The sequence below is a fragment of the Podarcis liolepis genome (genome assembly GCF_965112155.1).
Source record: "Podarcis liolepis genome assembly, chromosome: 7".
Taxonomy (NCBI): domain Eukaryota; kingdom Metazoa; phylum Chordata; class Lepidosauria; order Squamata; family Lacertidae; genus Podarcis; species Podarcis liolepis.
Window position 1 is genome coordinate 4,597,012 of NC_139561.1, and position 22,324 is coordinate 4,619,335.

Here is a 22,324-nt window from a genome sequence, read left to right on the forward strand (position 1 = left end):
CTGTGTGCCACAGGGGTTCCTTCTTGCAGTTTAGGCAATAATGCCAATACCATCTTACTTATTTGGCGTAATTTGCGACAGCCAATAAATGTTAAGATAAATGCAAATAAAATAGGTATTTATTTAGAGTAAATGGTGTTGCTGCTTGAGGCAGCAATTGCAAAGACGCAGGAAATGAGATGGCGAGTGATTACGACATAACACTGGGGAAACCCAAGCCCACATTGCCTGGACCAATAGTTTAGACTTCAACTGTCCCTATTACATACACACAGAGAATCACAGAATCACAGAATTGTCACGTTAGAAGGGACTTCAAGTGTCATCTAGACCAATCCCTTGCAAAAATTCTCACTTCAGCAGAGGTATTAATGGCACTGGAGCTAACTCCTCCTTCTTGTCTGATCACATTTATACAGGGGCTGTTAGGGGGTGGCCCCCAGGTCTTTTGTGCTGTGCCCTTTTCCTTTTCTTCCTAAAAAGAACTCTTACTCACCAGGTGCAAAGCACAGTGCTGTTGAAGCCTCATCCACCCACAACCATAATTTGCCCAGAGGTAGATCAACATATGCAAATTTGCACCATAGGCAACCTCTTCAGCCTGATGGCAGCTGGCCTGGTGACACAAATGCTCTCTGTCTCTGACCTCTTGTGAATAACTTAGCAGAACAGGGAGTGCGCTTCCTCCTGGGACTGGGAGAAGAACCAGCAGGAATGTCAGAGATCTTTGAGGTAACCTCCCCAATGGCAGAGGTCCTTTCCAGGCAACTTTGATTGCCTTCGTTGAGCTTGGCCAGGGAGCTCTGATATAACCTAGGACTGAGCTGAAGGTTGCCTGTGGGCCCCGAGTGCCAGGACCAGCCCAGTACATTTTGCTGCCTGTGGCAAAGGACAAGAGATTCCCAATCTCCCCATCCAGTGTGCAAAAGCCAACCAGGTTGCACCTCACATCAACACTATACAGGGGGCAGCATCCTCTGCTACACCCAAGAGATGCTGGCTGCCTGTGTGACATATGCTCAAATGCCTCCCCATTGCTGGCCACTCTGCAGTATCTGCCGCCTGAGGCGGCTGCCGCAGTCTGCCTAATGGTAGGGCCAGCACTGCCAGGTGCATCCTGTTTGTGGGGCATAAGCAGCAAACAGAAGCAAGCAAAGGACTCTTGTGACACAGGTGACAAAAACCAAAAAAATTCCCAGAGGAAGGTGTGTGTGTGCTTGGCACCTGCACCTCTTTCTCCTGTTCTTCCCAAACATTGCAGAAGCAGGCCTTCTTCTTTGGCTGCTCCCCACCCACCCACTTCCATCTGGATCAGGACCATAAATGAATCAAAAATACACCTGCTGATCTCATGATGCCTTTATACAACTCTAGGGCTCAACTGCATCTGGAATACTGTGAACAATTACAGTCACCTCACCCCAAAAAGGATATTGCAGAGTCGGAAAAGGTTCAGGAAAGGGCAACCAAAATAATCTGGAGGGTGGAGCAACACCCCCGTGAGGAACAGTTGCAGCATTGGGGACTTTTTACTTTAGAGAAAAGGCAAGCAAGAGGCGACATGATAGAAGTTGGTAAAATAATGCTTGGCAGAGAGATAGTGGATAGAGGAAAGGTTTTCTCCATCATAACGTTAGAACTCTTTGGATATCCAAAAAAGCTGAATGGTGGAAGATTTGGGACAGATAAAAAAAATAATTTCTTCATGCAGCACATTGCTAAACTATGGAACTCCCTCCCACAGGAGGCAGGGGGGGCACCAACCTGGATGGCTATAAAAGAAGATTTTTAAAAAAGGTTTTATTTATACTTTTCAAATTTACACATTTCATTAGTTTTACAATCATTTTAACATTACAAAGTTTGACTTCCTTCTCCTTCTTTCTGCGGTTCCTTATTAATATCTTCTTCATATCCAAATTCATTAAATTTGCTCATTTAATTATCTACTTTAAATATACACTCTTATGAAACTGCAGGTTATTACCATAATCCTGCGAATGTTTTTATCTGTTTGTAATTTATCTGTAAATATTCAACAAACCATTTCCATTCTTTTATAAAGAGTTGTTTGTTATCTTGATTTCTTATTCTTCCAGTAAGTTTCTGCACATTCCATAAGTTTTTGTATCCATTCTTCCTTTACTAGGACTTCTGCTTCTTTCCATTTTGGGACGAGTAGCATTCTTGCTGCTGTAATCACATACATAAAAAAAAATTCTGTACAATTTAGGTAGTTCTGTCCCTATAATCCACCAAAGAAAAGCTTCTGGTATGTTTTACAATGGTTATTTTAAACATCCTTTTCAATTCATTGTATATCATTTCCCAAAAGAAGATGAGACAAATTCATGGAGGACAGGGCTGTCAATGGCTCCTAGCCAGGATGGCTCTGCTCTGGCTCCGCAGCTGGAAGGAGCACTGCTTCTGAATTCTTCTAAATACCAGTTGCTGGAAACTGCTGAAGGAAGGGAGGCTGCTCTTCTGCTTGGGTCCTGTTTGCAGACTTCCCACAGGCATATGGATGGCCACTGTGAGAACAGGATGCTGGACTGAATGGGCCATTGGACAGGCCAAATAATAATAGTAATAATATTGTACCCCACCCACCTAACTGGGTTGCCCCACTCTGGGTGGCTTCCAACATATATGTTGTTGTTGTTTAGTCATTTAGTCGTGTCCGACTCTTTGTGACCCCATGGACCAGAGCACGCCAGGCACTCCTGTCTTCCACTGCCTCCCTCATATTAGTAGCTTCGAGAACACTGTCCAACCATCTCGTCCTCTGTCGTCCCCTTCTCCTTGTGCCCTTCGTCTTTCCCAACATCAGGGTCTTTTCCAGGGAGTCCTCTCTTCTCATGAGGTGGCCAAAGTCTTGGAGCCTCAGCTTCAGACTCTGTCCTTCCTGTGAGCACTCAGGGCTGATTTCCATAACAATGGAGAGGTTTGATCTTCTTGCAGTCCGCGGGACTCTGGGACTCCAACATATATAAAAACCATAATAAAACATTAAACATTAAAAAGCTTCCCTAGACAGGGCTTCCTTCAGATGTCTTCTAAAGGTGATATAGAAGAGCTTGATCCAGCAGGAGCTGCTTATGTTCTTCAAGTAGGTGGTCCTCCATTGTGACGTCTTTTCCGGTTGCTCTGAGATAGCATCATGTGCCTTGTGTAACTCACATTTCCCTGACATGATTTAAATGAAGCCATACCGGGAGGCAGACTGTGGAGCAGGCAGTGGCCAGGCAGGCACGGGGCTTAGCTGGCTTCCCGCTGCTCTTTCCCTCTCTCATCTGCTTGATGAAACTTGCCTTGCCAGAGGCCACCCTTCCCTGGAATTGCAAGTGTTGTTCAAGGCTGCTTGATCTTGGTGGCCATCTTTTCCTTTTCTTGGAGAGCTGGTTTAAGTTAAGGTTACCAGATTTTTTTCAGTGAATCCGGGGACACTTTTCAACTTCAATGGATTTTGTATGGGGACTGGTCTGCAAATCCGGGGACTCTCCCTGGGAAACGGGGACGTCTGGTAACCTTAGTTTAAGTACAACAGAGGAGAAACAGCAGAAGCTTTGGTTCCCAGTCTGCATGCCACTAATCCCCAAGTTGGGGCAGTTCATGTGATTCTGCTTCTTTCCAAGGGTACCCAAAACCACCCTAGTTCCCCCCCCCAATTCGAATGCTCATCTCTCATCTCACCTCAGCTAAGAATGCCTGAGCTTGCCATGAGGAGCCAATGTTGCCTCAATTCCTCTATGTACAGCCTGCAAAATGGGGAGCGTTTTAGGCATGTCCAGTTTGGGCAGATGATGCACAGAGGCCCTTGTGTCCTGGAACTGCTCTAAGCTGCCCCTCCAGGGAGACACCACCTGGCCCACCCAGGCTTAAGGGAGCCCCTGTTGCTTCTCTTGGACTTGCACAAGCTTCCTTTCCTTGACTTCTAAACATTTTTCTTCTGAAAGGGAAAGTCAAAGCTTATCCTAGCCTCAGGTTATTATTTTATTAGTAATATTTATTGCATTTATTACAGGTTGCCATAATTTTTCCCATTTGCTGATTAGATTAGGACTTCCACTCACCCGTAAAGTGATTATGATAAACTGGCTGATATACTACCACAAAGTGATTAAATTGCAATAAAAAGTTTAGTTAAGAGGTTGCCAGGTCCAAATGTTCTGTTTAAAATGCCTATAAACTATCATGTTGTTTTAGAGTTGTGGTCCAGCAGCCCGCAGGTGGTCAGTTTGGGACCTGCGCTCCTCAGGCACCCAAGCTTAAAACTGGCCAAGGATGCCATCTGGCAAGGACATTTCCATGGCATGGAAAAAGTAGATAAAAAGTAGATAAAAACTTTTCTCCCTCTCTCTTAACACTAGAACTCATGGACATCTAATGAAGCCAGATGTTGGAAGATTCAGGACAGGTAAAATAAAGTACAGTCATAACTTGGAAGTCAAACAGCTGAGTTCCCAAACATTTTGGCTCCCGAATGTCGCAACCCTGAAAGTGACTGTTCCGGTTTGTGAACTATTTTTTGGAAGCCAAACATCCGATGGGGCTTCCACGGCTTCCGATTGTGTCCTGGAACACAATAAGAAGCCATGCTTTGGTTTTCGAACATTTTGGAAGTCGAACAGACTTCTGGAACAGATTGCATTTGACTTCCAAGGAACGACTGTACTTCTTCACACAGAGCATACAGGGAAGTAGCGTTGTCTGCAGGCGTCAGGGGCGGGCGCATGCATGCGCTCCCCCATGCGGATCCGGAGCATGTTACCCCAGGCCATGCTGCTGCCACTGGGTGGGGGCGGGGCGTGGAGGGTGCTCTTCAGGCAGGCAGGAGTGGGGAGAGCATGGAGGGTGAAGAACACCCTCTGCACTCTTTGGGCGGTTGCATGTCAGGTGCATGCGGGGGGTACCTGGTTTGTGGCTCCCCAAGGTTCTGCACCCAGGCCTATAAGCCCCCCCTCCCTGGGGCCCTCGCTATGCCACTGAGTGCATAGTTTAACTTCCCTGCTTGCCTCTTCTGCCCTTTGGCGGGTGACTGTGCCGTTGGGGTGGCAATGAGATCGCACTGGCCTATCTATTCTGAATGTATTCTGAATGTTCTTATGTGATGCCAATAGAGGTTACTTGACTTGACTTCCCTGCCCTACTCTAGTCCATAAGAACATAGAAGATCCTTCTGGATCAGCCAATGGCCCACCTAGTCCAGCATCTTGTTCTCACCATGGCCAGCTACGTGCATGTAGGAAACACACAAGCAGGATTTGTGCCGTTTCCAGCAACTGATGCTTAGAAGTATTGTGGAGGCAGAACAGAGCCACTGGGGCTAGGAGCCATCAAGAGCCCCGTCTCTTCTGTGAATTTGCCCAACCCTCTTTCAAAGTCATCTTTAAAAGTGGCTGTCACTGCCTCCTGTAGAAGTGAGTTCCATAGGTTAACTCTGTACTGCAGAAAGAAGTCCTTCCTTTTATCCATCCTGAGTCTTGCAGGATTCTGCATCATTGGATTACCACCAGTTCTAGTGCTATGATACAGGGAGCAACACTTTTCCCTATCCACTTTCTCCAGGCCATGCAGAATTTTATACGCCTCTGTTATGTTGCCTCTTAGCCTTTTTTGTCTAAACTAAAAAGTCCCGAACACTGTTTCATATAACCGCCATATCCTTCTCCAGGGGCCTCTCTGGTCCTTGCAGGCCCCTTTAGCCACAGAGGTTCAGCGGCTCACTTCAGCTGCTGAGACCCACAGCTCCTGAGACCCACAGGCTACCCAGCTGGTCTGACGCTTGTGCCCTCTATGGGAGGTCGTTTTGGGACAAAGCCTTATTTTCTGTGTTGCTGTTCCTGCTACTTGCAGTGGTGGCAGTCTATAGAGCCTCCGTCTGGCTGAATTAACAGTGCATCATCACCGCTGCTTTAAACCTCTTTTCTTTTCGCTGCCCATTCCGTTGCAACACAAGGAGGAAGCCGCCAGGCTTGTGTGTGTGTGTGCCTGGGATCACGTACTTAGCAGAGTGAATGAAAGGCAAATGGACTCAGCTGGGGTGTTGCCAAGAAACCCAGGCAGCATCACTGCTGCTGCTTGCTCTCTCTTTCTTCTGTTGGCATTCCTCCCCCCCCCCCTGAGAGAGAGAGAGAGAGAGAGAGAGAGAGAGAGAGAGAGAGAGAGACTCTGCATAAGCTGTCATGTGAGATCCAGAGCTGATGATCTGCTTTAGAGGGCACCCAGTTAGGGAACCAGCCACATGCCCACACACGTGGGTCAGGCACACACACCCTTCCCACTCCCCCCTGCCACATGCCCATGAGATGGCAAGAGAATCGGAATAGCAGATCAAGGCTTGGCCAAGGGTGCGTATGCGACACAGCTGTGCATGTGTGTGTGTGCATGCGTGTTAGGTGCGGATGGAAAGAGCATGCAGCCAACAAAGGTCCTTAGCCAGGACACTGTAGTGGTGAGATGGGAGTTGTAGTTCAAAACGTCTGGAGAGTCCCAGGCTGGGCAAGGCTGGTCTGACACATCTGCAAAAGAAGAACCATCTATAGAATTACATAAGTGAATATAGGGGCACAGTTAAAAAGCAACAACAACACATTCAGAGCCTTCATTGTTGCCAAAATTCTAGTTATGTCTATTTCAGAGCTATTAAAATGTGCCTTATTCAAGGTTGATTCTGATCCTGAAAGAGCCCAGAGCAGACATACAACGTAATTAAAAATGCAAAACAAACAAAAACTCATATATATACACACACACATCAGTTTCCAAACTGCTAAAAATACCCCACCCTGCGAGGACTGGACACAGGGGTCAACAGGGAAGCTTTCATGCGACATCTAAGTGCTAGTGAATTAGTGATGCACTTCATGGGGGGGTGTCCCAAAATTGGAGTGCTGCTGCAGAGAAGCCCTGCTGAAGGTCTCTACTACAGCCCCACTCCCAGATACACCCCCTTGGCACAACCACAGCAAGGAGAAAGGTGGTGAACACTCCTTCGCTGGAGGTTTTTAAACAGAATTTGGGTGGCCTCATCTCAGGGATTCTTTAGCTGTGATTCCTGCACTGAAGGGGATTGGACTAGATGATTCTTGGGGTTCCCTCCAACTTGAAAACACCATGACTCTATGCTTCTTAAGGCCTGGTCAGTAATGGGAGAGACCATCTTTTAAGTACTTGGGCTCTAAATTCTTTAGGGTTTTATGCACTAGTGCCAGCACCTTAAAGGTCACAGGCCCTGCAGTGCTTTCGGGAGCAGGGACACATGGCCTCGCCTTGCTGCCCCCTTCAACAGCCTGGCAGCCGGCTGTAGCTTCCAGAAAGTCTTCAAGGGCAGCCCCAGATAACGAGCATCTCTATTACTGCCTTACGCTTAGTCAGATCATTAGTCCAGTCCCAGGCAGAGATAGGTTCCTTCCCAGGTCTGCTAGGTGAGACCCTTTTAACTGGAGACACCAGAGATTGAGCCTGAAAACTTCAGCATGCAAGGCAGGTGCTGCAGCAGTGAGCTGTGGACTCAGAACTATCTACTCCTTTTAGTAAGACAGAGATAATAGTATTGGCTTTCCTTATTGCCTAGATGCTGTAAAATGACAGAGATAAGGTTTGTGAAGCATTTTGATATGCTTATCAAAAGATGGGCAGTTGGAAGGGGCAGTCAAGCAACTTACTTGAGACTACCTTTTGTTAGTGAGTAGCATATAAACTTTGGAATTAGACAGATGTTTTTAATTGGGTTTCCACCTTCTGCTGGCAGAAGAGGCAAAAGTGTTCTCCTTCCTCCTCTCTTAAACTCTGGAAGCAGTTGCAAATCTAGAAGCCAATTCCCAGGCCTTCTCTGTGGAATGAGAACTGCTGTGAACAGAAACGTATATGCACAGAGAATGGGCATCCACAACACCACTGCTGTGTGATTTATTTTGGGCTATTTGCACTGAAGAACATCTAGTTCAGCAGTGATTCCTGCACTGGACTAGATGATCCTTGTGGTCCCTTCCAGCTATAATTCTATGATCTTGTTACCAACTCTGCTGGTCAGTAATGTGGAGCTGCTACCAAGGAAAAAACTGGCAGGCTTCCTCTGTTCTTTGTCACCAGCACCTGCTACTCAGAGGTAGACTGCTTCCTGCAGGGACGTTCCATCTAGTAACTGACTAATAGCCACTAGAGCAAATCCAGTTCTTTGAGGGATTTGTTTCACTGTATTACAGGGACAATAAGAACAGGAGAAAAGCCTGGCTCCTGGATCAGGCCAAAGGCTGATCTAATCCAGCATTAGGTTCTCACAGTGGCCAACTAAATGCCTCGGGGAATTCTGCAAGAAGGACCAGAGGATGCCTTTGAGTTGTCGTGATTTTCAGATGGGGTTCAATCCCTTACTGAACCTAAGACAAGCCTGCTGGCTCTGGCCAATTGTCCATCTAGTCCAGGATTCTGATCTCACAGTGCCTATGGGAAGCCTGCAAGCAGGACAGGAGGACAACAGCACCCTACTCACTGCAGATTACCACCAACTGGTATTCAGAGGCATGCACCCGCTACTAGCCCGTGTTGCCAGTAGCCATCGATAGCCCTTTCCTCCATGAATTTGTCTAATCCTCTTTTAAAGCCACCCATGTTGGTGCCTCCTGTCTCAGTGAGTTCCATAGTTTAACTCTGTGCTGTGTGAAGAAGTTTCCAACCTTCAGCTTCACTGGGTGTCCACAAGTTCCAGTGTTAGGAGAGAGGTGGAAGAAAACTTTTCTCTGTCCACTTCCTCCATGCCATGCCTGCATGTGTCATCTTGGAAACTTCCATCATGTACTCACCTTTTCCCTAGGCCAAAAAGTCATAAATGCTGCAACCTCTCTTCATACGTGAGCCACTCCATCCCCTTGATCATTTTCCCAGCCCTTTCTCAACCTTTTCCAATATCCTTCCAGAGCTGAGGCGACCAGAGCTTGTACACAGCATTCAAACTGCAGTTGCACCATAGACTTGTGTAACAGAATTATTGCATTGCATTCTTTGCATTTATATCCCACCTTTTCTCCAATGAGCTCAAGGTGGAGTACATGATTCTCCTCTTCCTCATTTAATCTCCACAACTACCCTGTGAGGTATTGTATTTTTCGCTCTATAAGACGCACCTTTTCCCTCCTAAATAGTAAGGGGAAATGTGTGTGCATCTTATGGAGCGAATGCAGGCTGCACAGATATCCCAGAAGCCAGAACAGCAAGAGGGATCGCTGCGCAGCAATCCCTCTTGCTGTTCTGGCTTCTGGGATTCAGAATATTTTTTCCCTTGCTTTCCTCCTCCAAAAACTAGGTGCGTCTTATGGTCTGGTGCGTCTTATAGAGCAAAAACCCGGTAGTTTAGGCTGGGAGGCAGTGACTGGCCCAAGGTCACCCAGTGACCTTCATGGCTGAGCAGGGATTTGAACCCTGGTCTCCCAGGTCCTGGTCTGACACTCTAACCACTACACCACACTGTTATGGTACTGGCAAATTCATGTCACACTGTTATAGTTGGTTTGCTTTCCTTGCCCTGTCTACCACCCTGCTTCCCCAAAAGACTAGAACTTTTGCAAATTTTGCAAATGCCTTGGGAAGTCTGGGGAAAGCCTCGTTTTGACATGTCATCCAAGCTCCCTGCAGACAAATAAAGGGAAATGCTCAGCGTATACTTGGTCTGGAAGCAACTTGACTTTGTTTAACACTGCCCCGAAAAGCTCTTTAGTGCTTCAGTGTGTTTAATTGTAACTATTGAGTCCTTATCTGATAACACAATGAGGAAAACCTTCTGGTTTCAGGGCAACTGAGCTTGTTCCGGCTTGGCTCCTGCTCAGGTCAGCCAAGGGGAAATGTAAATGCCAGTCACACTAATTTGTATATTTGCATAGGCAAGGAGTGGTTCATATGACTACAACAATTGACCTTTTCAGGCACTCTATCCTCTCCTGCAGTTAGGATTCCCTCAGAAGTTGGTAGATTCTCCTTCATTGTTTTTGGTTGTGTTTTTTTTTTAAAAAGAGAGGTTGGATGGCCATCTGTCAGTGATTCTTAAGCTGTGATTGAAAAGAGGGCTGGACTAGATGACCCTTGGAGATCCCTTCCAGCTCTACGATCTATGATCACATGAGGGGAAGGGGGGCATTCTCCTCGCTTGCTCCAAACCCCTAGGCATGCTCTGATCATCCAGCCCCACCCTTTCCACCCATGGGGGTCCCCGGGTGCTTTCACAGGGAGCCTGGGGCTGTGTGGTGGCTCCCGGTGCCATCTAGAACCCAGATTGCGCAGGGTTCCAAATTGTGGGGTGACCCTAATTGTCCAGAGTTGGCTCCCTGCTCCAGACCTTCCACACCTGTGGATGGTGGAGGGCTGGCATGACAGCAGGGGTCATGAATGAAATTCTATTTTATGGTGGGTGGCCAGTTACTAGAAACTGTGTTGAAAATCTTTGCCAGTAAAGTGGTCTCCCAGATGCTTCATGGAGTAGCGATATGGGGCATGGATCCTAATGCCAACAAAGCCTTAGAAATAGTGCAGAACAAATTCCTCAGGAAAGTGAAGTGGGTGTGACAACAATACGGGGCTAGAACTGACTATCTGTGTCTAAACTATGTGAAAAGACTTCAATCTCTCTCGGAGGAGAGATTCCCCACTTATGGCCCACATAGAACGGGAACAGACCAAATGTTGGAAGGATGGCATCCAATGCCTCTTGACCCAATATCAATTACAAGATCTCCAGGTGATCATGAAGATGGATAAGTGGCACTTAAGAGATTGTCTCTTCAGGTCCGGTGCAGAAAGGGATTTAACCATGATTGCCTCTAGCAAACGTTCACCATGGTTCCCACTTATCAAAACAGAGCACATCCAAGCTAGTTATTTGATAGAACTCCCACTTGCCGTACTAAGAATCGCTTTTGCAGAATTACGATTCCAATTGATGCCCTCCGTGGTGGTGGATGGTCGGTATGGCAAAGTACAGTACAAGGAGAGATTTTGCCTGTGTGGGCAACCTTGCGTAGAGGACCTGCACCACTATTTATTGCAATGCCCGCTATATATAGAACCAAGAGATCGATATATAAAACCCCTGCTCACGAATGGAACACACTCGAAGAGGGTGGAAAGGGGGAAATGGCTGCTGAGTGATACTGATGACTTTGTAACTTATAAAGCAGCACTATATGCGTTGACAGCTAAGAAGATCAGGAGAAAAGAACTAGATAAAATAGCGGTCAATTGCAAAGGTGATTTAAGCTGGCACATTCTACCTGAGAACCCCTTGCTATTCTATCGTATGCAACAAATAATTTTTGGGAGAAGTGATTGTGGTTCATTGTATCTGCAGTGCCTGATGTTTTTATTTTTTATGATTATTGTTGCTTCTCTCTTTGTGAATGAAGCCATGTCCTTTGGCTAGTGCAATAAAGTTGTTGTTGTTGTTGATGATGACAGCAGGGGTGGGACCAGTGAACATGGCCTGCTCTTCCAATCACTTGCTCTTATCTAACAGGATGACTCATCATGCCTGAAAAGGGGTCTTGTCTCCCAGGCTCATCTGCACAATGCATCACTGCTTTAAACAACCATGGCTTTGCCCAAAGAATCCTGGGCTGTAGTTTGTTAAGGGTGCTGAGAACTGTTAGGAGACTCCTGTTCCCCTCCCAGAACTACTATTCCCAGAGTGGCTTAACAGTCAATCCCTCTTCCCAGGGAACTCCAGGAATCGCAGCTCTGGGAGAACAACTCTCAGCACCCGTAGCAAACTACAGTTCCCAGGATTCTGTGCGGGGAAGCCATGGCTGTTTACAGTGGTTTCATGCTGTGTACAGGGGCCACAGTCTTAATACCAGATAATTTTCTAGTATTCAAACTAGCAATGTTTAAATGCACCTAAATGGATGAATAAGCAAGCCTCCCTCCTCATCCCCACCCCCAGTCTGATGTCCTCCAGATGTTTTGAATTATGACCTCCAGCAGCACAGCTGTGTCATGCCAGCACTGGTGGGAGCCCAGCTGTGCTGGCTGAGACTGATGGGAGTTGTAGTCCAAATCATCCTGAAGGGACATCGCGGAATGGCAGAAACTCTCCAGGGTCTCGGAGACAGACAGACAGACAGACAGACAGACACACACACACACAGAGAGAGAGAGAGAGAGAGAGAGAGAGAGAGAGAGAGAGAGGGAGAGACCCCTTTTCTAACAGAATGAGTTCTTGAGAGAACCTTAAGAAAAACTGGAGGTGTCAGAGATTGAACCTGGCTGGGACGCCCCCCCCACCTTTGCACACAAAAGGGGGTTCAGAGACTGAGCTGCTGCCCCCATGTTTTCAGCGCAGTTGCAGAAATGTCCCTCAGCTGCTTTGTGAAATCAAAACGAATAAATTGCATTGAACCTCCTGCGTTACTCCCCCCTGGCTGCCACGTGCCAGTTTTACCCTAGAGCAGAGCAGGGCTGCGAGCAAAACTCTCAGCGCCCCAAAGATTCTGGCTTTTTGCATCCACAGACAAGCCTTTTGACAGCAGAGGGGTGAATTATTTATTTATTTGGCTGCTCATCATCGCTCAGCTCTGGGATTAAACTGCTGCCTGCTACAATCCCGTATTTCTCTGCCTCAAGCCCAGGCAGTGACCTCCCTCCGTGAGTCTCGTAGATGCTAGCTCTCTCTCTCTCTCTCTCTCTCTCGCTCTCTCTCTCTCTCTCTCTCTTTCTCTCCCTCTCCACCCACTCAGTCCGTGTTGAGCAAGTCTTTAAAGAGGGAACTCCAGAGCAGGCACCACATTGTTCTAAATTGCTTCCCCACAACTGAGAGAGAGGATGGCTGGCAGGGACCTTGGTGCCATGGACCAGGAAATCTTCAACCAGGTAAGAGCACTCTCTTTTCACCTCTAAGCACCTCTCCTGTTTTGGTGAGAGGGAGAAGCAAGCCAGGCTTCAGTTTTTACAGCCCACTTCAAAATAAGGTATCCTTAATAGGAATACACCTTAGGCAGGTGTGTAATTTTCAGCTTCCTCGAGCAAACAGGTAGCTCATCCTTCAGATGAACTTGGTGCAACCCTTTTCACCACAGGTTTGAATACTAACGTTCCAGTCTAGTGTTTCCTAGTCACTTGCAGTGTTTATAATGCTGAAGAGTTCAGGATGAACACAGCTTGCCTTGCTCCATGGTGAATTTTCAGCTGGTGTGTTTTTCTCTCTGTGTCTTCTCTGTCTCTGATTCCTCCAAAGCCTGATAGGAAGGAAACACTGTATGGAAAACATAGCGATCAGGGAAAGGAGATGTTCAGCAACAGGAAAGATAAAATCTAGATGGACAATGCAAATATCTTGCATTGTCCGGGATGTGTGTTGACACCCCGTATGTTGAAACTAGTTTCTTGTTATGCATGATTCTGTTGACTTTACAGGGCAACATAAACTGATAAACTAGAGTTGTGCAGATAATTGAGACTGGAAGCAGAGAATAGTTTTTAAATAAAGTAGAGTGTGATTGGACTATATGCAAGGATGGGGAAGCTGTAGACCTCCAGAAACTGGAGGTCCATTGACCATGGTGGTCATGACTGATGGGAGTTCATGACTGATGGGAGGTCATGATTGATGGGAGTCCAAGGACACTTGCAGGACATCTGGAACTGTATTCCTGGAGTAAATATATTAAGTGGGCATAAGGCCTCTAGGAAGAAGACTTAGAGAAGCATCTTCTGTTAACAGAACCCAGTGTCAAACCCATTAAGTTTTCTGGTTGGATTTTGCTTCCAGTGTAACTGAACTGGCTTGGTTCTGGTTGAAGTTTACTGCCCTTAGTTTAATTCTACAGACAGGTGTTTTCCCGAAAATCTTGCTGCTGGTTGTAAGTGATGCAAGGTTCAGAATAGCATTTTCCCCACATATACTGAGGTTTAAAATAAGCATGTAGCTCTGTCTGGGGAAGAGAGCACTCAGAAAACAGACAAGATTTTATTAAATATGACCATGGCACATGTTTGCTGTGAAAGGAATAACATGTTTCCCCTTTTTGGGAAAAAAATGCCTGCAAAAGAAATGGTTCAGAAGTTTAAGCAGAAAGATGTATTTATAATAATTAGCTTTGATTGCAAGATTGATTGGTTAATTAACTAATATACATGTTAACGGTGGACTTTTAAATTGGAGCTGCCCCCATGAAAGAGGGATCAGGGCTAATTGCATTGTTCTGTTACAAGTCATTCTGCTTCAACTCTTGATTCGAGCCAAGTATTGAAGAGGGTTTGCCAAAGAATGCATTAATTGTCTCTGTGTTAATTAACTAAATTTACATGAAATAGTTTCAGAATCTTCTCTTTACTGAGATACAACAATATTTGTTTTAACTGTGTAATTGAGCATTTAAATAAAAATGAGAAGAGTCAGTCAAGCAAACACATCTGACCTGATGGGCAAACTGAGCTTTCTCTCTGCTCAGTGCAGACTGCTTGGGTTCAGCCAGAGAGTAAATGCCTACAGTTCAACAATGTCCCTCCTATCTGGATGTGTTCAGGTTCAGGCTCAGCCCTGGCATTTACCTGAGCAAGGCCCTCCGCCCCCAATCCCCCCCCCCATGAGTCCTGTAACCTGCCCTGCTGCCCTCAGGAATGGGGGTGAATGTTGCTTCATTGCTGCAATTGCAATAGGATTCACCTGCCAAGCTGGTTGGATTCTGTCTGGTGGGAGCATCACCTTTTACTTTGCCTTCATTGATTTGTTTCATAAAATTTATATACTGCTGAATTGTAGAAAGCCTCAAAGTGGACCAACTGCCTTGGTCCAGCCCTGTGTGTGTGTTTTTATTTCAAAGTACATCCAATGTACACTTAAAGCACATGACTTCTGCCAAAGAATCCTGGGAACTGTAGTTTTCCCATAATGGAGTTACAACTCCAAGCATCCTTAGCATTCCACAGTTCTCAGATGGACGAAGGGCTTTCCTGCTAGGGCTGATGTAGTGACAGCCCAGTCAATCACATGCTTTTTCTGCTTAGAGACCTCTTTGCCATAGCTAGTCTTTTGGAATGGCTGAGTTGTGCAGAGAATGACAGAAATGCCTCTGTAGGTTCAAGGAAGTAAAACGTGTGAGAGAGACGGGAGAGAGTGTGTGGCTTTGAAATTTTGAGCGGGTAATGTTAATGGGGCTCGTGGCTGGTGACATGCTCTGAGGAGGGAGATCCCCAGCTGGGATGCCACCAGCGAAAAGGCCCTGTCTATAGCCTCCATGCTCAGTACCTCCATGAGTGGAACATTCAGAACAGAGCCTCCATAGGCACATGACAATCAGGCAGATTCCTAAGGGATCAGACCATACCATGGTGAGTCTAGCACTTTGAGCTAGGCTTGGAAACAAACCTGTGCAGGTATTTTAGCATTGGTGAAAATGCTCAATCCTGCTTGTTTATTGTTTCTCTAGGAAGGGGAGCTGCTGGTGCAACATCTGCCATTGATTCAGGGGGGTATGAACCAGGTGGACACTTCTCCAAGGCTGCATTTAAAAATACTCCCAAGCTACAAATCTAGAGTTAAAGAATGGGATGGTGGCCTTGTAGGCCATTTCATCAAACCTGTTGCTCAGTGCAAGGGATCCAGATCTAACAGCATCCCAAGCAGAGCGCTGCCTAAAGACCTCCATTGAGGGAGGGCCCACCACTCACCTCCTGCAGCCCCACCCAGAAGCCTCCATCCTGACATGCCAGCTTTTTCTGAACAGCTTTGAGCACGGTTTGTCATTAGCACAGAACTCGCTTCCTGATGGTGATGTTGTGTGACAATAACAGACGTGTACATACCTGAAACAACTACCCCAAAATGAAAACGCATTTACTGCGTCAAAGAGAACTATAAATAACTGAGATCTAGCGATTCAACTAGACCCCACAAAAGTGGGATGTGCTTTTCCCACCTGCTGGGGGAAGGAACACAGCGCAGATTGCAGAGCACCTGCCTTGCACACAGAAGTCCCAGGTTCAGCCCCTGCTAACATCTCCAGGTATTGCTGGGAGAGGTACAGCTAGGAGCCACTGCCAGTCAGAGCAGACAATACTGAGCTTGGTGGGTTCATGATCTGACTCAGTATGTCACCGTTTCCTGCAGTGCACCATTAATATGGCAAGAGAAGGGGAGGAGATAGATATGCTACTTTGACAGCACAGGAAGCTGCCTTATATTGAATCAGACCTTGAATCCAACTAGCTCAGTGTTGTCTGTTCTGACTGGCAGTCGCTCTCCAGCCCTTCTTACAGGAGCTTTCCCCAGCCCTACCTGCAAGCTTTGAGGGTATTGAACCTGAGAACTTCTGCAAGCAAGGCATGTGCATCAAGGCAGATGGCCATTCCCTGACCCGTTCTACTAAGTGGGGTATGTGGAATGCACATGTGTGGCAGTTTGGGGTCCAGGTTTTGGCAGAGCCTTGGGCAAAACTCCCTCCCTAGCCCCACCCTCAGTGTGCCTACCTCCTCATTGCAGCAGAACCAGGGGACTCTGATCTGCACACCCCCCCAGCAGGAGCCCCACCTGGCATCTAGGCCTGGTGACACAAGACCTGGTGTGCTCTGTTATGTGTGCAATCCAGATTTACCACCTGACAGTCTTGGGTCCTTTCTCAACGTATTTTCATTTTCAAAGAACTGACACAATTTAGCTTCCCTTCTTGCATAGTGTCGGTTTCAACATGCTGCAACAAACCATTTAGAAAGCACCACATATTGCACTAGTCACTGTTCAGGTAGTCGTGTTGCATCCATAATGCTCTACGGAGGACAGTCCTCTATTTCAAATGCTTTTCCAGTCCAAGTTTGTTTTGAAGAGGAAGAACCATAACGGCGAAGATCAGTGGGCCTTGAAGTTGCCCATCAGCAGTGAACAGCTGAGGTCACCTGGTCATTATGATGAGATGCATTTCATTAAAAAAATATAGCAATTATTTCTAAATTTGCACCTGTGCCTATAAACTGCTAGCACATGCAAAGTTTATGCATATGTCTCTTTCGCCCGCTTCCTTTTTGGAGCAATGCATCTCCTCTGTTCCAATAAGGCATAAGTGGTCATTCTGTGGAGCTCTCAGTGTGCAAATGGTACTTCAGAAAGTGTGCATTGAGATGTCTGGAGGGGCTGCATCTGGGTACTGATAGGAAGCCTGTACGTATATGTAGCTCAGGAGAGGCATTGCATGATCAGAGGGATGAGAGAGTTGCAGCAGAGTTCTGGACAGAGGTGATGGGGGCTGACATAAGGCTCTGGAGGTGGACATTGCATTATCTTTATTTGCTGTTTTCTCTTGATCATTTGACATATGGCTTTGTGGGCTGCTATTCTGCCACTATTGCACTATGCTGTGTGGGGAATATGTGGGTTGCAAATATTAAATGAAATCAAACAAAAACAAGGCAACAACAGGGCACAGAACTGTATGCCAAGGGAGCAGAGAGGAAGGGACATGTTTTTGCCATGCTGGAATGGGAGACGTAACATGACTCTTGAGGAGGAAGATGATAATTTTGGTCTTGGACCCATTGAGTTTAGATCAGCCTTCCCTAGCCTGGTGCCCTCCAAATGTTTTGGCCTAACAACTGTAATCAGTCCTAGCCATCACAGCAATGGACCTGGGAGACCAGGGTTTGAATTCTGCCACTCAGCCATGAAGGTCACCTTGAGCTAGTCACTGCCTCTCAGTCTAACCTAGCTCACAGGGTTGTTGTGGGGATTAAATTGAGGGGGGGGGGGTACCATGTATGCTAAAAAGCAGAGACATCACCTTGCCAACAAAGGTCCGTATAGTAAAAGCTATGGTTTCCCCAGTAGTGATGTATGGAAGCGAGAGCTGGACCATAAAGAAGGCTGATCGCCGAAGAATTGATGCTTTTGAATTGTGGTGCTGGAGGAGACTCTTGAGAGGCCCATGGACTGCAAGAAGACCAAACGTATCCATTCTTAAGAAATCAGCCCTGAGTGCTCACTGGAAGGACAGATCCTGAAGCTGAGGCTCCAAGACTTTGGCCACCTCATGAGAAGAGAAGACTCCCTGGAAAAGACCCTGATGTTGGGAAAGATGGAGGGCACAAGGAGAAGGGGACGACAGAGGACGAGGTGGTTGGACAGTGTTATTGAAGCTACCAGCATGAGTTTGACCAAACTGTGGCAGTGGAAGACAGGAGTGCCTGGTGTGCTCTGGTCCATGGGGTCACAAAGAGTCGGACACGACTAAATGACTAAGCAACAACACCATGTATGCTACCTTGAGCTTCTTGGAGAAAAAGATGGGCTAGAAATGCATAAACAAACAAGTAAGAGGGTTGCTCAGCCTCACAACACTTCAGGCAAAACTCATCATCGGCAACAACAAATGTGTTTACACATTCCAAATCAGAGAGGTTAGTATAGTAAATATGAGCCAAGTACATTTTCCATGCAGGATCCCTTGTAAATCACTGCTATGAATTGTTGGACTGTCACCTTAATCTCCTGGATTCTTCTTGGCAGAAACACAGCTCTATGATATCAGTTTGGAAGACTTTTTTATTTATTTAAAGTAACTAGCAAGAAGCAATCCATGTAAGTGATGTTGACATGAATATATGTTATTATGAATGACATTCATATCCTTTGCTCTGTGCTTTATATATCCTGCTTGCAATGCAAACTCCCCTCTGGATGAAGAAGCCAGCTTTTGACAGCTCTGGTTGTGACAAGCACACTTGAGTAACACTTGAGGAAGAGGAAAGTGGAAAATAAGCAATATAGGAGAGAGGAGGGGAGAGGAGAGGAAAGGAGAGGCAGGCACTCAAAATCTGCATTTCTCTGGATGTTGTGATGCAGTTTTCCAACTTGCAAAGGATCCATTGGAATGAGTACATTAGTGTACTTCCTCCATCTTCTGACATGTTATGATGCAGCCATGGGTAATACGAACCCAACGACTTCTTTCCCAGTGGCGTAGCGTGGCTTGTCAGCACCCGGGGCAAGGCAAGTAATTTGTGCCCCCTAACCCGTGGATTTGCACCCCCTAACCCTAACCCCCAGATGTTGCGCCCGGTGCGGCCGGCCCCCCCCTGCACCCCCACGCTACGCCACTGTTCTTTCCCACTGCAGTGTGTCCTTAGCACAGCAGAATCTCCAGCAGCAGAATGGTGGTTGTGTGGCATATATGTGTGCAAAACCCACCCACCCCCACTCTCTCTTCGCTCTGAAATCCCTCCCCAGGTTGCTTTTCTGGAACCCCTATTAGTGGTGGGGTAGAATCATGGAGTTGGAAGGAGACACCAAGGATCATCTAGTTCAACCGCCTGCAAGGCAGAAATCGCAGCTGAAGAATCCCAGACAGATGGTCGTCCAAATGCTGTTTAAAGACCTCCATTGAAGGATAGCCCACCACTTTCCGAAAGCATCTGTTCCACTGTCAAAGGGCTCTGGCCATCAGAAAGTTCTTCCTGAGGTTTAGTCAGAATGTCCTTTCTTGTCATTTGAATCCATTGGTTCAGGTCCTCTCCCTGGAGCAGCCGAAAACTAGCTGGCTCCATCTTCCATGTAAACAGGTACTGTCTCTGTCTCTCTTTCTCTCTGTGTAGGGGAAAGACTTTCAGTGGGACAGTGGGATCTTAAGTCCCGCCTCCTCCCTTGCAAATTGTTCCTTCCTAAGGAGGTGCTTTGCAGCCATGCCTGGGCTAAAGTTATGCTTGGCTGGGTCAACCTGGAGCATATGATTCTGCAAGGCAGGAGCTTAGATGGAAAAAGGGAAGTGGAGGTCACTGGAGGAGTGAAGAGCGGTGGGTTTGAAGTAGAAGCACCAAGACCCCTGAACCTTCTTCCTTTGTGGCAGTGTGGCAACTGGCACATGGAGGGGAACGGCTGGCCAGAGCTTCCTGCTCCCCTGATATGGCCAGAAATGGGGTCTAAGGATCCAGGAGGGGCCACTCTGGTCTTATGTAGCTGCTGCACCCCCCCACCTCTCACCTTCCATTCTACATCATAGGTGTAGCACCCCTGAGGCTCTTTGTTGTGCTCCCCTAAATCTGCCTCTGGCTGCTGCCTCTTGCTTGGCTCTTGCGGACTCTGCATGGAGGGCGGTGGGGAGCTTTGTGCATTACTTCAGTTGCAAAGCACACAAATCACACTTCTCTCCCATTCAGCCATTATATGCTTTGTAACTGCATCTGCCTTCCTGATAAGCTGGAGCAAAAAGCAAGAAAACAGCTGGCCAATACGGACTGCAAAAATAAATACTCTGAGCATATGCAGTTTCACATTGATAAAAACTCACAGCACCAACATGACTACGGAAATAAAAAGGAGTTTTCTGCTGCTGTATTGTTTCCTGCTGCCAAACATTTGGGAATAAGTACTAGAAAAGCTTTAATAAAATGAGCATTTGCAACCATGTTCATGCCTCCTTGGCCATTCCTCAGCTATATGTTTTTTTAAAAAAGAAGAAGGAAGGAGCGATGCTGCAGCAACCAGCATCTGACCTGATGGACCCTAGTATGTGTAGAACATCTCTGGTGCTGATGCTGGGCCTGCTAGCTGATGCCTCCTCCAATCTCTGCTGCTCTCTTGGTCATTGGGGGCCACAGGACCCTGCACTTTGAGGTCCAACCCAAGCTGGAGCACTGGGGTCTGATCAGTGGTCAGTCTCAGAGGACAAATGTTTCCACACCATTTTGATGGGGCAGCTTGGCAGGCATGTGGCAGCTTCTATTCCAGACCAGCATGCTCAGGTTACAAGGGACAGGGAGGTTTCTGACCCGGCCTTGCAGTTCTGCCCACGTGCTCTTTCAGGGAGGCCTCTTGCACAACAAATTCTTGGTCTGGTGCACAAGTCCCAGGTGAATTGCATTATAGGGTATAGGGTGTGAAGGAGCAAGACTGAATGGTTTTAAAAGTCACTCCAGTCCTCTTCTCTCAAATACGAAGCCATTGTGGGCAACCGTGAGTCCTTTTCACGCAGCTGAGCCCCTGGAAAGGGGCCTCTGCCCACCCACTTGCTCTGAAATGCAAGCACGGCTCTTCTGCTCACCCACATTTGCACCCTCTCACCTGGGTGCAAAAGGGCTGTCTCATGGAAGATGGAGCAGGGTTGCTTTTGCTGCTACTGAGGGTTGGACCAAAACCACTGGATTCATATTACAAGGAAGGGGAATCCCACTAAACTTTTGGACATCCTCAGAAGCTGAATGTTGGAAGATTCAGGGCAGATAAAACAAGGTTTTTCTTCACACAGCGCATATTAAGCTGTGAAACTCCTCGCACAGGAGGCAGTGATGGCCACTAATCTGGATGACTTTAAAAGAGGTGTAGACAGATTCATGAAGGACAAGGCTGTTGATGGCTACTAGCCATGAAGGCTACATTGTCCACGGCTGGAGGCAGCAATTCTTTTGAATACCAGTCTCTGGAAATCACAGAAGGAGAGAGTTCATCTTGCACCCTGTTTATGGGGTCTTCCACAGGCATCTGGTTGGCCACTGTGATGTGAGGATGCTGGACTAAATGGGTCATTGGCCTGATCCAGCCAGCTCTTATGTTCTTAGTGGGTACTGCAGTCGGGGTGTGGGGGGGGCACTGCTGTAGCAATACGTCATGTGTGCTTAGTTTCAGGTCATTCTTGCCCTGATGATTCAAGTGGGCTTTCGTTTTTTTACTGGCTTATCCCTTAAAAAAAAATTTTTTTAATTAATTTTCAACAATTTAAACACAACACTACAAAAAAACAAAGAAAAACAATACAATACCGTACAAAAAGCACTACACAACACTAACACAAACAATTAACAAAACAAAACAAAAACCATTCAAAACACAATCCAATTTCAATATCTTATCTTTCATTCACATGTTTCCACGACCTCCTCACACCTCCCTTTTTGTCTTCCACTTCTATTAATTGTTTCAGCAATCCCTCTCCATCTTCCTCTATTTTCTATCCTATAATTATCTTAACACATTCTAACCTTATTTTTCCCTTTAATGCCCTATTAATCTATCTATACCTAATTCCTTATAACATTTCTACTAAAGCCATATAACTTCATTCCAGCATTTTTCTAACATTCATTAATTTTACAGTATTTCTGTAAGTAGTCTTTAAACTTTTTCCAATCTTCTTCCACCGATTCTTCTCCCTGGTCTCGGATTCTGCCAATCATTTCCGCCAATTCCATGTAGTCCATCAACTTCATTTGCCATTCTTCCTGTGTGGGTAAATCTTGTGTCTTCCAATACTTCACGATAAGTATTCTTGCTGCTGTTGTTGCATACATAAAAAAAGTTCTATCTTTCTTTAACACCAATTGGTCGACCATGCCCAGGAGAAAGGCCTCTGGTTTCTTCAAA

General features: G+C 46.5%; 1 protein-coding gene across 1 annotated transcript in view; it reads left to right on the forward strand.

Annotated features, from left to right (window-relative positions):
• Positions 1 to 12,709: 12,709 nt before the first annotated feature.
• Positions 12,710 to 22,324, forward strand: part of HK2 (hexokinase 2) — a 56,087-nt gene continuing 46,472 nt past the window's right edge. The window contains exon 1 of the mRNA XM_083514194.1: positions 12,710 to 12,855. Within this exon, the coding sequence (XP_083370320.1) occupies positions 12,808 to 12,855 (48 nt within the window). The 5' untranslated portion in view covers positions 12,710 to 12,807. The remainder of the gene's footprint in view (positions 12,856 to 22,324) is intronic.